At 56.9% G+C, this 16,402-nt stretch overlaps 1 protein-coding gene across 1 annotated transcript in view; it reads right to left on the bottom strand.

The window, feature by feature from the left end:
- Nucleotides 1–16,397, bottom strand: part of LOC105815976 (glutamate receptor ionotropic, delta-1-like) — a gene marked incomplete at its 3' end in the record, with an annotated part of 155,420 nt that extends 139,023 nt beyond the window's left edge. The window contains exons 1-2 of the mRNA XM_012651257.1: nt 16,028–16,397; nt 13,708–13,863 (exon numbers count right to left, since the gene is read on the bottom strand). Of these exons, the coding sequence (XP_012506711.1) occupies nt 13,708–13,863; nt 16,028–16,106 (235 nt within the window). The remainder of the gene's footprint in view (nt 1–13,707; nt 13,864–16,027) is intronic.
- Nucleotides 16,398–16,402: the final 5 nt, after the last annotated feature.

Here is a 16,402-nt window from a genome sequence, read left to right as displayed (position 1 = left end):
TGAGGAGGTAAGAGCTGCGGCAGCTGAAGGCTGGGAAGGAGCACCTTGTGTGGAGCCTTCCATACTGTAGGAACTCCACGTGCAAAGGCCCTGGGCAAGTACATGCCTGGCTTGTTGGAGAGATGGGAAAAAGGCCAAGGTGGCCAGAGCAGTGATGTCAGAGGACAGGCAGCAAAGCAGCAGGTGAGGTCAGCCTTTGGCAGAGTACTTAGGGATTGGCAGGCCCTAGCAAGGGGTCTGGATGTTCCTCTTCGTGCAGGGGGAGCCACCGAAGGGTTTCAGCAGGAAGCAGAGATGATCAGATTGATTTTTCAGATAACTCTGGCTGCTGCATGCACGTGGCCAGGAGGGGAGGGTGGAGGCAGTGAGCCCTGAGGGAGTGACTTCAGGGGGCCGAGCCGGGGCTGTGGTGATGGCAGTGGAGGTGGAGAGACCTGGACAAAGGCCAGGTGCACAGTGGGAGGCCAGGCAGGGACGAGGAGGTGCTGCCCTCGCCGCCGAGCCTTCGCGTTTCCTACGCAATCTGAGCTTCCCTGTGCCCTGGTAATTCCCTGAGCTGCCAGACATGTCCTGAGAGGATGCACACACAGCCCCGGGCATGATGTGCCAACAGACACAGGGTATTCACAGATACCTCTGCTTTTTTAATTGGCACATAACTGTACATATTTAGGGGCACAGGGTGATATTTCAATACATGTATACAATGTGTGATGATCTAATCAGGGTAATTAGCATTTGTATCCCCTCAAACATTTATCATTTCTTTGTGTTGGACACAAGGCTACTTGAAACTATATATTATTGTTAACCATAGTCACCCTACAGTGCTATAGAACGCTGGAACTTATTCCTCCCTAGCTGTGATTCTGTAGCTGTTAACTACCCTCTCCCTACCTGCTGCCCCTGCCCTTCCCAGTGTCTGGCCACGACCATTCTATTGTCTACTTCTGTGGGATCAACTTTGGCTGATAGCTCTGGTTTTAACAGGCGATAACCAGCAACCTGCGGCAGGACCAGTGCTGCCAAGCCCACCACGTCCCTTTCTCCAGTGAGATTCCTGGACTGGCTCCAAGCACCACCCAGGTGACCATCCACGAGGCTACTACAATGAAGTGAAGATCCACCAAAATGGCTCCAGGCCTGGAGCAGACTCTGCCATCCTGTGACGCCACAAAACATACACAAGACAGTGTCCATGGATAGAAACCGTGGTAGGACCAAGTCAGGTACAGACAGGCACCAGCTAACAGTGAGTGCGTGATTCTCGCTGATGAACCCCTGTGAGTGCTGCAGAACCCTAGCCCCAGATTTCTGGGCATCTGCGAGTCCGGGTGAAGGCAGCACAAGCCCCCTGCAAAGTGGCTGAGGGCTGGGAAGGAGAGCCAGCCCTCTAGAAGGTCGGCATGAGATTGACAGAGCTCTGAGCACACCGGACTCTAGAGTCGGTGCACATTCCACACGAGTCAAATAACCAACGGCACGAGCACCCACAGGGGCGTCTGATGCGCCCTCTTTCTTGGGAAAAGGTCCCAGGGCCTGAGGACCAGAGGCTCACCCCGAGCCACTACAGGAGGTGATGCTGGGAGCCAGCGTCCACTCAGGCTTCATTAATGTCAGCAGAGTATCCGGAACAAGCAGTGACCATCCCCATCCCTCTACACTGCTCAGACGATGCCGTGAGGATCATCACGGTGGCTCCTCTTTACTGAGCACCTCCTTGGGGCAAGGCACGGGCTAAGTGCTCCATAGCCATGACTTCAGTTGTTCCTTAAATCACCCATTAAGGGAGACACCATTATCCCCACTTCACAGGCAGGACAGCTGAGGCTCAGCAAGTTAAGTCCCTGTTAAGGTACATCAGGGACGCTGTGCATTAAGACGGGCAGTAACAAACTGGAACGTATCCAGAAGAGAATCGGGTGAGAAGTAATCAGTATAGCCCGAACACTCCTGGAGGGGCATGGTGACTGTCTGGGAACATGTATAGGGCTGGGGGTAGAGACAACCTCGGCTTAGCATGAAGTCTGGTCAGGGATGAGGATCACCCATCCTCAGAGGTACACAGCTCTTGAGCCCATCTGGTCCAAGCGCCTGATTTGAGAGATTAAGGCACTGTGGCTCTGGGAGGGCAGGGCTGGCCCACGATCCCTCAGGCAATCTGTGCCCAGCCAGGTAGAGACCCAGGCCAGCGTTTGCCCACAGCCCTTGCCCTCCTGTCTTACTCTGTGTGGGCTGCTATAACAAAATACCACAGACTGGGTGACTGAAACAGACATTTATTTTCTCAACAGACAGTCCTAGAGGCTGGAAATCTGAGATCAGGGTGCCAGCATGGTGAGTCCCTGGTGAGGTCTCTTTTCCTGGCTTGCAGACAGCCTCCTTCTCACTGTGTCCTCATGTCGGGGGTCGAGGGGAGGAGGAGGGAGGGAGAGAGAGAGAGAGAGAGAGAGAGAGAGAGCGAGAGAGCTCTCTGGTGTCTCTTCTTATAAGGCCACCAATCTCATCATGATGGTCCCATCCTCCTGACCTCATCTAACCCTAATTACCTCCCAAGGCTCTATCTCCAAATACCATCGCATTAGGAGTGGAGGGCTTCAACATGTAAAATTGGGGAAAATAAACATTCAGTCCATAATACTTTGGACCTTCCCTCAGGCTGGCCTTGGCTTTAAAAGGCCCTCTCAGCTCTGGACACCAGAACTCTGGGACATCTGCTGACCTGCACAGCTGAGAGCCTCAGAGGGCCACTCCCTGCGGTGGGCAGGCAGGCTGGCTCCCACCCTCATCCCACTGGCCCGATGCCGAGATGCCACAGGGGTCAGTGACAATGAGCAAGGACCCAGGGTGCTGTCCACAGCCTCCTCCTGACCTTGGCCAAGTGGAGTGGCCACCACTACAATGACCATCCCATCAGGTGATCCCGGAGGGGCCCAGAGTCAGGGCCACACACTGGGGCAAGGAATGTGCGCCAGGAGGAAGAGGAAAATGGTGTTTGTTGAGTGCGCATCATGAACCGCCCTGTCTTAGAGCTGGCGATACCTCAGGAAATGAGAGAAAGAGTCCCTCCCTCCCCACAGCCCACAGTTTCCCAGAGACACCACCAAACAGGCCGAAGGAAGGCGATGGTGTGGGCGCCGGGAGGACCCCTGGGGAGCCCACATCTGCACTGAGACAGAACACAAGGAAGTGCAGGAGGGGGCCAAGCACGAGGGGCTGCTGGGGCTCGAGCAGCAGCTGGAACTCCTGGCTCTTTCCACTAATGTGCCCAGGCTGCCTGGGCGTCTGCGACAGCCTCCTCACATGTGCACACACACACACACACACACACACACACACACACATGCACACGCATACGTACAGGCACACGCAGGGCAGGGGAACTCTGCCCAGATTCCACGGAATGTCTGAGGACTTGATCCATCCCTCCTAGGCAGTCCCCCCTCCTCAGCTCTGCCCACCACGCCACTCTCCCCCGACAAAGGTGGGGCCACCCAGCCCGCCTGTCCAAAGAGGAAGAATGGCTGCAGCCCCAGCTTAGCACCGTGCACCATGCAGTAGGGTGCCTCAACCCTCAAGCCTGTATCAGGGGGCTCAGAGAAACCCCAAGCCGAGGCTCAGGGGCCCACGCAGAGCTAGGCCCCCATCAACAGGCCCTGGGCCGCTCTAGTTTGGGGCTCTGGAATAAGGAGAGACCCACTGTCAGCACTCCAGGTCCCAGCTGGCAACCTGCAGGGCTTGGGGGAAGCCCATTGAGTTATCTGGGCTACTAGAGCCCTGTGGGAGAGGTGAGTGAGGGTGGGTGCCCTGGGAAGCCTCCCGGGACTGAGAGGGGGCAGCCATGGCATGGAAGGTGGCCCGAGCCTGAGAGCCCAGCCACGGAGGGGCTGCCTTAGCCGCTGGTGCTGGCTGCCTGAGAGGGGCACCCCTAAGACAAGCCCAGCCCAGAGCCCAGGTCAGGTCCCAGAGCTCTGGGCCCCGAGCCCAGACCAGAGGCCAGAGCAGGGCCCTCCCTCATTCACCGTGCCTCCGGGCGCTCAGAGGAAAAGGCGGGAGAAAGCCCGCAGACCCTGTCCAGGAGCAGAGCCAAGGAAAGACCTCGATCTCCACCTTACCCCAAGCACGAGGAGCACCGTGGGCAGCAGAGAGCACGGAGACAGCCTCTCAGGCCAGGCAGGGCCCAATACACAGAGGCTCAGGCCACGGCAGGGGCAGACCTTGGGCGGGTTCAACAAGGGCTCCAGCCATGTGTGGGGCAAGGATGGTGTCTAGCCAGTAGCGTTCATGTCTCCGTCCTGACCTGGGACTTGCTAGCACCCAGGCAGGGCCCGGAGACAAAGAGGTATCACGTACCCTTGGCAGGGACCCAGAAGGACAGGAAAAATGGGTGCCAGGACACAGGGAGAGCGAATGCCCACCGAGCATACTATGAGCCCGCCCCTCACCCTTGACCCAAGCACGACGAGCCCCAGGGCGCCAGGCAGGTGTCTGCTGGGTGCCAGTGGACTGCTGCTGGCCCACAGCCGCCCTCCCGTCGGCGCATCGTCTCTCCAGACCCATCACCACAGCCCCAAGGCAGCCCCACTTCTCAGACGTGGAGACTGAGACTCAGAGAGGGGAAGTGACCTTTTTAAGGCCACACAGCTAATCAGTCCCAGACCTGGGATCTGAGCCCAGACCCGCCTGACCCCTTTCTACTAAACAGAGCAAGACGGGCCTGCCATGTGGCCAGGCCGGCCAGCCCCTGGCCACTCCGTGTGCTCAGAGCAGGCAAGGCTGCAGCAGGGTTGGAATGGTGTACAGCGACAGGCCGCAGGTTCCCAGAGCCCCAGCCTGCACAGATGGCCCGAGCAGCCTCCATATGAGCAACGTTGTCAATCTCAACCACCTTCCCTGCTCTCCTGGGACACCCAGAAGGGCTGGGACTCAACTCCAAGCCACACACCTCAGCTGCCCTAAACCTGCTCACACAGCCCAGCCCAGGGCAGGAAGAAGGAGGAGGCCGAGACCTCCTCTGGGCACCACCTGGGCCAGTAGTATAGCCACCATCTCCACCTCTGTGCCCAGCACCCACCCAGGGCTTGGCTCTTGGCTAGGCACTTTGGTGTATTTCTCAACCGACCCTCTCAGCTGTCCTCTGTCCCACTGCACAGTCAAGGAAATTGAGGTAACCTACCCAGAGCCAGACAGCAGAGTAGAGAGGGGTACCCCAGTTTGTCTGAGGGAGAGCCCCTGCCGCTGACTCAGCTCCTGGACACCATCTGTTCTCGGGTAGAGGTGTGGGGAAGGGCCAGGTGGGCACAGGCTGGGGACAGGTGCATGGCAGGTGGAGATGCGGTGTGGTGTCTGTCTGCCTCAGCTGGGGTCTGGAAGAACTGACGTGAGGAAGGTGAACTGGAAAGACGGGGTCAGCAGGGCCACATGACCCTGACCTGGCAGGAGGAGGGGGCGCAGCCTGAGAACCACCCTGGGCCCCAGGTGGCAGCCCCCACCCAGCCTCACCCTCTGGGAGCCTGCTCACAGCTCACACCAAGAAACAGAGAGAAGGGGGCCATCTAACCACCTCCCAGCCAGCCTGCCTGTGCCTCAGGTACAGAAGGGAGAACTCTGGGTCTTTCTCTTCCCAGCCATGGCCATTGGCCAAGAAACTGGCTATTTATGGGCTGGGAGGAAGAGCTTGGAGAACCCAGCAGGGGGGATGTTGGACACAGACCCGGCTGCCTCCCCGGCCCAGTGCCTATCAGAGAGGGCAGCACCCCAGAACAAGGGCCTGTCACAGGCCAGCCACAGCAGAGAGAAGAGTGGTCTCTGCCCCAGCCCATTGCTGTTAGCAAGAGAGCACTGCCGCTGGGTGGGGAAGTGGGTGAGAAGGGAACAGGCAGAGGTGGGGACAGTCTGTAGGAGGGACAAGGCCATAGGGCTGAGGCCGTAGGAAGTGCAGACTTGCCAAAGTCCTGCTGCAATAGGTTGGGAGGTCGCCGGTGCTGGCTCCACCGGTGGCCGGGCCAGGAACCCAAGCTTTGCCTCATTACTTGGGGGACTTCTCGCTCAAGACTTCTGAGAGTTAGGCCTGGCAGCCCCTCGTTTACAGAGCGCAAGATTGGCAGACACAGAGAAAAGTATAGGGGCAAGCCTGGCAGGGCTAGGGACACAGGCTTCCTGATGTCCCACCACACCGCAGGGCTGCCCAGAGGGCCACAGAGGAGGGACGAGTGAGTGTGCAAAGGGGAACTGATGGGAGCCATGGATTTGGCCCAAACAGCATCCAATGTCTACGATTGTTTTTGGTTTCTGTTTCTTTGTTGCTATTGTTTTAATGAGTCACCAAGGAAATAGGAGGGATGTTTTGACATGAATGGGGAGTAGGCACTTGTGTGGTTCAACAAATATTTCCAGTTCTCCCTGCTTCCAGGCGCACAGTAGGACTGTGCTTCCTGGATCCCTTATGACTGGCTGGAGCCCCAAGGCTAGTCTGGCCAACGAGTCGCAAGCAGAAGTGATGTGGGCTGGGTCACATCCGGGCCAAGTGCCCCCAGACCTCTCTTTCCCTCTGACATAGCAACTAGCAACATTCAAGCCAAGTGATTCTGAGGAGCCCAGCTGCCAGCTGACCAAGGATGGCCACACAGCATGAGCAGGAAATAAACTGTTGTCATGTTAAGCCACTGAGATTTGGGGATTGTGTGTTACTGCAGTATAACTTCGTCTACCCTGACTGCTACTATCGGAAACACAGAACAAAACCAAAGGGTAGAGAGCAACAGGCACTGCCGTGGGGAGGCCAGTCTAAAAAGAATCACATCCGAGGATCAAACTGGGTTGGAAACGATATGGGAAGAAGCAGTGCAGACTGCATGCTCCGAGCTTTTAGGGGACAGCACTTCCTGGGTAAGGGAAGGCTAAGTGAGAAGGGAAGACAGCTGCTGGGGGCATGGCTAGGGATTTCCACCCGGCAGCTACAAGAATGGGGAAAGAGAGTCCGTCTGCCCCTACAAGAAATGGCTGTGGGTGCTCAGGGACAACCTTAGCTGGCCTCCCTGAGGGAAATGGTCCCAGCAGGAGAATTGTCAAAGTCTGCATGTCACCAGAAAGGGGAACAGCAGCAGCATAAAGGCAGTGGGGGGGACGAGTGTCTCACCAGACCCATGGCCTCTACACACACACCTGGTGTGAGGTGCCCATCTGCTCCCTGCCAGTTAAGCCCAACCTCCCTGTCCGGAGCCATGAGGCCCGGCAGCTGCTTACCAAGCCCACGCATTTGCAAAAGCCTGCGGAAGAGCTTGTAAGTTTCTATTTACCCATTATAACTATGTAGCCCTTGAAAGCCCCTGAGGGTTTCCTTATATAGAAATCCTCTGGCCGGAAAGCCAGAGCCTCGGAAAGCACCGCCCCTTTATTGTTACTCTTTCTGCCTTACTTAAGCCTCTGCTTTCCTGCCAATAAACGAGACTTGATCAGACTCCTGTCTTGTCTCCATTTCTTGTGTCTCCTGCCTCTCCCAATTCCCACTCCCTCCTCCAGGGTCCGCGTTGACTACCCCGCGGGTCGGGACACCTCCCAATCTGGGGGCCTGGGTTGGGGCAACAGGGAAAACAGAAAGAGAGCCTCTTGAACCCAAATAAGAGGATGTGGGTCGGGCAGGAGTATAGGCTATAAAATGAGAAAGTGCGTGTGCTCATGTGTATGTGTGTATGTTTGTGTGTTGCATGTGCGTGTGCATGCATGCATGTGTGTGTGCACCTGCACAGCAGTGACCCTGGGATGAAGGAGAATGCTGAAGCCTGGGAGTTCATCTGACGGAGGACCGCAGCCATTGCGCTCCACCGCCACAGGTTTGCGGGAATCCAGAGAGGGAAGCCCCATCCACAGCTACCTGCAGGCTTGAGGCATCACTGGCAGCAGCCCTTGAGGGGCCAGGATGAGCAGCTCTCTGTGGGACACAGGGCAGGGCAGCAAAGCAAGACTGACTTCAACAAGGGCCCTCCCGTGGGCTCTAGGTGGACACAGGGTGGAGGACAGGACACAAAAGTTGAGGTTCTAAAGAAGAAACTACACAGGCAGAGAAGGAGGCCAGGGGTCCGTATGGCAGCACAAACTTGTAGTCTGGTTATTCAAACAGCAGATTCCTCCAGGAACTCCATCATGTACAAGCAGCATTCAGGCCCAGGGAAGGAAGTCGGTGTATCATTGGAGGACACAGGTAAGTCTGCAGAGGCCCTGCAGACTTACAGTGCGATACCTCTGGAGTGAGCTTTATAGAAATGGAAACAGCCATCCATCCTCAGTGTCTTAGCAGGTCCGGCTAAGACAAGAGGATGCCCCCCACCAAGCAAGAGTGCAGCCTACCATGCAGAAGACTATCAAGGTAAAAAGCGAGTGGAGGGTGGGCAATGTGCCTTGGTTATAATGGGCACAGACAGGTGCACCAGCATGGTAGCAGAATCGTGGCCCACAGAGACATCCACCTCCCAATCCCCAGACCTGTGACTATGTCAGGCTACATGGCACAGGTTGCAGATAGAATCAAGCTTGCAAATCAGGAGAGTATCCTGGATTATCCAGGTGGACCCAACAGAATCACAAGGGCCCTTGGAAGAGAGAGGTAGAGGAGTCGGAGAAGGAGATGTGACAACAGAAGCAAGAGCAGAGTGACACAGTGTGAGAAAGGCCTAACCCACAACTGCTGGCCTTGAAGACGGAGGGAGCGGCCAGGAGCCGAGAAATCCAGCAGCCTCTGGAACTTGGAAAAGGCAAGGAAACTATCCTCTCCTACAGCCTCCAGAAGGAACTAGCCCTGCCAACACCTTGATTTTAGCCCAGTGAGATCCATGTCGGGCTTCTGACCTACAGAACTATAAGATAATGAATTTGTGTTGTTTTAATCAACTAGGGTAAAATTTGTTTCAGCACCAAATAAAAACCAGTGCAGCTGCGTGGATGGGAATGATGGTGCTGGGTCTATAGACATCTTTATGATGACACCAACATCAGGCTCAGAGAGACCTTGACAGTGTCTCGGGAGGCTGCCAGAAGGCTGCAAGGGTGTGGCCTCAGTGGGACCTATAATTCTGAATGGAAGCCAAGGAAGCCTCCGAAAGACATCGGAGCACAGGGAGGGAGACCCTCTAGCAGAATGTCTGGACTCCGGCGTGGTGAGTGAGGGGCAGGGTGACCGCCCAGGAGGCAACCAGTATAAACTGACCAAGACCTTCAGATTGGCATCGACGAGCTCGCCGTGTTTCATTTTTATTTTATTTCATTGTTTCATTCTGTGAACGACAAGCTATACTTGGGTAATTTTTTGCCCTGTCTTCCTAAAACACTTTTGTGCTTATGATAACTAAAAGGAATACTGCCTCACATACATTCTTTTTTTCTGCCTCTTCCCTAAACTATCATCCTTCCACACTATGACAGATGTATCTACTGCACATCCAGTAACTCACGTCTTCTACTCACAGTAAAAGATAATATATGAAAGAGGCTTGTTTTTCGGCCGTTTTTTTTTTTTAATTTTTTTGCTTTTTTTTATTCTTTGGTTGGGCAGGCCTTTTAAACCGTTTTGGATTTTTTTTTTTACCTTTTTATTTTTTTTTTTGTTTTTTGGAGGCCAATTTTTCCCCTTTTTTTTTATTGTGGCTTTTGCCGGTTAATTTTAGGTTGCACCTTTTTGGGGTTTTGGAGTTCTTTTTTTTTTTTTTTATTATTTGCTAATTTTAAATCCTCATCAAATGCATATTTTATTAAGAGTGATCCATTCTTTTACATACACTGACCAACTGTCCTAAAAGGCAATGTTCATAAGGATCTCGTACAAAATCAGCCTGAAGAAATTGTAGGCATAAATCTTAGGACCAACATGTTCAAGTAGAGTTGTTCTCTGTAGTCACACTGAATTCTGCATATCTCAGCAAAAACAATTCCTTTTTTTAAAAAAATGTTTTGAATATTGGGAAATATATGCAGCCACTAAAAATAATGTTTACAAACAGTTCATAGTGCTTTCAGAAAAGGCCAATGAAATGCTAAATGGAAAAAGGATATAAAACTGAACAGAATGGGAGGTCTCGACATTTAGAAAATACAGTAGGGGGGAAAAAGACTAGAAGGAAATAATAACAGCAGCAGAATTCAGGACGGTTCTGTTCTGCCTCCTGATGCTTTCTAGTACCTTCCCCATTTTATGTAATGAGCATTCATTGCCCTTTTTCCTTTTAACATTTTTAAATTAATACATGCTCATTGTAGCAATGCATTTCTTTTATAATCGGGGAAAAAAGTAGAAGCTAAAAATGAAAAGGTCAGTTTGGGTCCTCTCTCAAGGAATTCACTAGTTTAAAAAATGACATAGCTGAAAATATCAACAGCCTCAAGAGAAGCTGAAATGAATTCACAGTTGGGTCAAGGAATGGAAAGAGAATTTGTGTTTACTGAACACCTACCGCAGGCCTCATGCAGACAATTTATACATGTCTCATCTCATTTAATCCTCACAATAATCCCATAAGGCAGATACTATGATTATTCCCTTTTAACAGATCTGGAAACAGAAGCTCAGAGCAGGGCCCAAGGGTCACACAGTGAGTGAAGCAGCAGGATCTGAACTAGAACTCTTCGGGGTCCGCCAAGCTCTTATCTCTACATGGTGCTGCCTCTCAGACCAAAACAGGGGTAGCATCACCCCACTGGGAGGCAAATGGGGGCTTGTACAGTTGATGATGGAGACTGAGCTGCCAGCTGCCTTTCTTGTCCATCCCTGGCCACTCCCCCACTAGAAGTCTTTTTCTTTCCCATCCAAACTACGTCTACTACCCACGTCCTGCTGCAATGAATGTCCAGGCCCAGGAGTGAGAGACAAGGTACCCATCAAGCAGGGAAGCCATGTGATGGAAAAGCACCCTACAGAACACAGCCAAGAAAGGACACCCAGATAGCTGAGCACCTGCTCAGGTGAGCACCAGGCAAGGGGGAAGGAGGCTGCTGAGCACTGCTCTGCCCCTCCCAGAAGCCCTCCAGGGATTAGCTCCTCCCATCCCTTATAGGCCATCGAAGGGCTACCCAAGGTCACAGGACAGCAATGTAGATTTCTGCCCACATGACTCACATGGTGAAAGCACATGCCACTTTAACCAGCACACACTCTCTGGGCAGCACGCAGTCCAGCAACACCTGGCCAGCGTCCCTCGACCTAGACAACTAACTGTCAGCCATCAGAATATAACTCCCTAGTTCCAGACATGTAGAAACACTCACTCTCATACCCTTCGACTCTGTCCGCCTGCCATCCTTGGAGCCCCAGACATTTTTCCAGTTATACAACAGAGAAACTGAGACCCAGAAAAGCAGAGTCGAAATCAGGAAAGCCCCCTGGGTAGAGCCTTTGTCTCCAGGACAAAGTTGCATTTGGGGCTGGAACGCTAAATGACCCAGAGCTAGGTTTTGTTTGGCTTGTACCATGTTGTTTAAATTGTTTCATTAGTTGACAATAGTTCAAAATCAGATTTTACATTAAAGTCCAGATTTGGGGCTCCTCTTAAAAAAAAAAATCCAGCCCATCTACAACACTAGGATTTTCACTCCTCAATGGCAAAATCTGCAAAAACTGTGTGACAGTTGCTCCTTCAGACTCCGCAGTTCAGTTCCCACAGAGACCAGCTGCCCAGTTCATCCACATGTGCTACCTGCCTAAGGTCGTAACCCCCGCAAGAGCATTATCTTCAGTCCCTGGCAACTGCTGATGGGAACTTTCCGGTCATGATTCAGGGCAAAATGAATGAGCATGGGATATTCAACACTGCAGAGGGGAGACAACGGAAGCAAGGTATGCCAACAGAGGCATGTCACCAGATGTGGAACACAGGCAGAGTCCTCACCGCACTGTGAGCTCCTGGATACAGGAAATATGTGCTTCCAGAGTGTGTCCCCAGCTCCCGAGCACAAAGAGTGAATGTCCACAGGCACAGGGTGTATCGAGACAGGCTCAGGGGAACAGGATACGCTGTGAAAATTGTGGCACGTCACTGGAGAAGCCTATGTCACCCCAGATCCCCACCCTCATTAGGGTCACTCTTGCTAAGGAGGTCCTGCCATCCCCTTGCTGGAACCCACCCCAAACACCTGCCAGGACCTGTGACAAGAGTACACAGAAAAGGGGCAGAGGGCATCTGGAGACAGAGACTGCTGGTGGGACATGACCAGACACCAAAGAAGAGCAAGAATTCCTCCTCTCTGTACTTCAACTGGCATCAGACAGTGGACATCTGCCAAGGCTGGATGCAGCAGTTCCTGTTATAAGCAATGCCAGCCTTACCCCCCTCACCATCACCCCAAAAAACACTCAGGACTCCAGGTTTGTACAACCACCTCAAGACATCCTTGGACTTTCTGGTGCCAGAACTAGGCAGCCGCCTCCCCTACAACTGACGCCTTTCCCTCTTCTGCTGCACCCAAGGATAGGAGAATCCAAAAGGCCTCCCTCCAGCACAAAGACCTCCCCAGCACCAGCTCTGACCTTCTGAACCCAGACCAGAGCCATTGAAAAGTCACTCTATCCTTGCAGGTATCCAGGAGATGGGCAGGCAGTGTTTGCCAAGACAGCAGGAGGATTCAGCAGGCTGGGGGAGGGAGCACTGCCCCAGAACCCTTAGCCAGCCGCCTCCTCCCTACACCCACTGCCCTGCCAGTTGCTCCTGCAAGGAATCCCTGCATCCGGTGCCACCAGCTGTGCCCCTGTATCCTCAGCACGCGGGGGCGCTGGCCTCTGGGTCTAACCGTGGTTGTGGGGAGTAAAGCAGAGGGAAGGAAAAGGGGCCGAAGCTCGGCAGGTGTCAGGGCAGGTGTCAGAGGCGGACAGAGCCTTAGGCCCCGACCAGGAAGCGGGAGGAGTGAAGAAGGAACCGGCTTCCAAAGTCTCGAGCCAGGTGGGAGGGGAGGGACTGGCAGAGGAGGGGAAAGCAGGGGGTGCTGCTCTTGGGAACGCCCTCGCCGCGCACCTGTTGCCCCCGCTGCGGGGCCAGATCCGAGGCGGCGGCCCAGGCGCGGGCTAGGATTTCCCCGCAGCCGGACCGGCCCAGCTCCGCTCCTTTCCTGGGCAAACAGCGCCCACCTCCGGCCCTGGCAGCGGCGCTTCCGCCCGCTGTGCGGACAGTGAGAGAAACCGGCTCCTCCAAAGCGGACGACGAGCGCGGCCGAGCAGCGCGGGCCGAGGCACCGAGGGGCCGCAGGCTGCGAAACCCGGCGCCTGCCGGGCTGTGCTCCGAGGGCAGGCAGGGCGGGCTCCGGCCGCTGCTCGGCTCCAGGCGAGGAAGACACCGGCCCTCGGAGATCAGGGGAGGTGCGCCCCACACGGGTCCCCGGCGCGCAGACACGCCCACCCACAGACACCAGAGAAACAAAGACACCGTGAGCCACACACGCCTGCGCCGCCGCGCGCACACTCGCGCCCACCGAGCCGGAAAGGAGCCGCACGACCCGCAGGGCGCCCAGCTGGCCGCGCTCACCGCTCTCCGCTCCGATTCGCCTCGCAGAGCAGTCCCAGCGCCGCTGCCTGGGTGGGCCCGGAAGGGTGCGCCACCGCGCGTGGCACTGAGGCCGCCCGGCGCACAGGAGGCTCGGCGCGGCCGAGCCCGTCGCAACCCGCCCGGTACCCACTGCTGCTCTGCCTCGCAGGCCGTGGCCCAGTAGGCCCTGGGCGCAGCGGCCACTCACCTTCCTGGACGGCCTGGAACGGGTTGTTGGCCTCGATGACCTTGATGGAGTAGGTGATCTTCTCGCTCTGCAGGATGTCATCGTTGAGGCTCAGGTCGGATACGGCCAGTTGAAACACCCTGTCGTCCTTGGCTGCGTTCTCCTCAAAGATGGCACCTGCAGGAGAGGAGCGGTCATGACCGGGGCTGGACAGGAACTCTCCCCCACTTCCCTTGGCCCTCGGGTCAGGTCACCAGCAGCACCGCTGATAGCAAGGTGGTGGGAGGTCTAGGCTGGGATTTCAGCTTGGCAGAGTAGTTTAAGCACTCTCGGCCCCACCTGCACGGGAATAGGCTCCCCTCCTCCCTCCCCCCAAGCGCACACGTGCACACAGTTGACATGAGTTACACATGCACATCCCACATGCTGCCACCAGGTCACACACGTGTCTCACAACCAAGGCACCACATGTCCCAGCCCTGCCCCACACAAGGGACTAAGCCAAGCTGAGGTAGCCTCAGGCAGCACCCAATTCCCTGACAGGGTCCCATAAGTCCCGTCCCAGGGGCCAGAAAGTCCCTTGGGAGGGCAGCGTCCCTCACCCCAATCCCAGCGTGGAATAATGACTCTTTTCTGCCGTGCACGTCCCCTGCTGAGTGCAGCTGAGCGAAGCAGGTCTACAGTTGGCTTCCCTGCGCAGAAGGGGCTTGCTTCCTCAGGCAGGGGCCTGGGATGGCCTGCAGCTTGGATGGCTGCGACACTGCCTAGCCTGGCGTCCTGGGCTCAGCCTCCTACTCTCCGAGCCTCCCCACTCCCTCTTCCTGGGTGTATGTCGAAATGAGTGGGAGGAAAGGACTGTCTGCTAGACCCCTCCACGTTCAGCTCTAGCAGGGCTTAGGGTCCCAGAAGGAGCTGCTCTTTAAAGGGTCTTCATGAACAGCGGACAGCTCCTCCAGGGCGCCCTCTGGCCAACCCCCGCGCTTCCATCCGAGATCCGTCGGGCTCACCTGCGCCTGGTCCCGCGACCAGGGCAGCTCTGGAGTCCCCACCCCCACCTCGCCTCACCAGGCCCTGAAGGTCCCCGAGATCCCAGGGCTAAGCCCAGTGATCCCCCGAGCTGGGGACTGGGTAGGAGGAGGGAGGCCCCGGTTCCTCGCTACATCCGGAGCCGCAATGCTGACCGCGAGACTCGCGCCCTCTCCAGGGCGGGAAGTAGGTTTGGCCCCGGGGCCCTGCGGGGCTCGTTGCGCTCTCGGAGCCTGGGCCTTGTCCCTCACCACCCGACTCCACTCCCCACCGCGCCTGTCCCTTCCTCCCCGCCTGCTCACACCTCCCAACCCCCAGTTTCTCCGTGCTCGCTGGTCTTTCCCAACTTCCGGAAAGGCGACTGCGGAGGGGCTCCCCCAAAGCGACGGCTGTCAGCCCCCCAACACGGCCCAACTTCCCGAGATTCCTCCCATGCTGCTCCCAACTCCCACCCGCTCCCCCTCCGCGCGGCCCCTCCTCCTCTGCTCTCCCATCTTCTCTCCCGGTTCTCTCCCTCTATCCATCTCTTCCCGCTCAGCGTCCCCTCACCCCCGCTACCCACGCTTCCTCCCTCAGCTCCCACCACCCAGACCGTCTGCTGGCCCCAAGACTTGGAACACGCAAAACTCTGGGACTGTCCAGGATTGGGCTGCAGTCGCCACAACCAGGTACACACACACCCACACACACACCGAGAGCTACACAGACACACACTGGGGAAACAGGCAGACGCTGTGTCCACTCTAACAGGCTGACAGTCGTGCACGCACCAACACACGCTCCGATGGCCCCACACACCCCAACGCCCTCTCGCAGTAACACCAACAGTGTGCCAGGCGCACACACAGCGACACACGCTGACAACACCCACCCACCCATATTCACACACTGTTCCAGTCCGGCCTCTTTGATCGTGCCCTGCCAACTTAGCGAACCCCCGGGCCGTGCCCGCCGCCGGCCCCCCGCTGCTCTGAGATGCGCCGAAGGGCCCTCCAGAGCCCGCCGACGGCCCGGCTAGCGGCGCGGGTTTCGACGCGCGTCCATCCCGGCGCTCCCCGAAGCCGCGGCCCTAAGTGTCGGCAGAGGCCGCGGGGCTCCGCGCGGAGATCAGAGCCCCGGGGAGCCGCGAGCAGCCCACGGGAACGCGGCGCGGCCCGTGCACAGCTCCTCCGCGGGGCGGCGCGGCGCGGCCCTTCGGGGGAGCACCGCCCGCGGAGCCCCTCGGCCCCCGGAACCGCCAAGTTTGGACGCCGCGCACCCCCTGCGCCGTTGGGGCCCCCCGCCCAGCCCAAGCCCGGCCGCCCGCCGCGCTCACCGATGTGGATGATGGAGTCGGCCCGCACCGACACGCACTGGCATATCCAGGGGAGAAGCCACAGCGTCAGCGCTTCCATGTCCCCCGGGCGCGCGGCTCATCCGCCCGGGCCCGGGGCGAGGCCGAGGGCAGCGCGGAGCGGGGAGGCGCTGGTCCGGGTGCAGTCCCGGGCCGCTCCCCGGGAGAGCCGAGCCCGCCCGTGCGTCTTCCCCCGCGCGCCCGCCCCTGCGCCCTGCGCCCGCCCCAGCCCAGCCCAGCCCAGCCCAGCACGGTCGGGCTCCCGCTCCCGCTCCGGTGGCGGCTGCGGCGGCGCTGGCAGCTTGAGCCCAGGCCGGCGCGGCGGGGGCGGCCCGCGGCAGTGGCAGCGGCGCTTCC

The sequence above is a fragment of the Propithecus coquereli genome, unplaced genomic scaffold, assembly GCF_000956105.1.
Source record: "Propithecus coquereli isolate 6110/MARCELLA unplaced genomic scaffold, Pcoq_1.0 Scaffold351, whole genome shotgun sequence".
Taxonomy (NCBI): Eukaryota; Metazoa; Chordata; class Mammalia; order Primates; family Indriidae; genus Propithecus; species Propithecus coquereli.
This window is presented reverse-complemented; position numbering and strand designations above follow the sequence as displayed.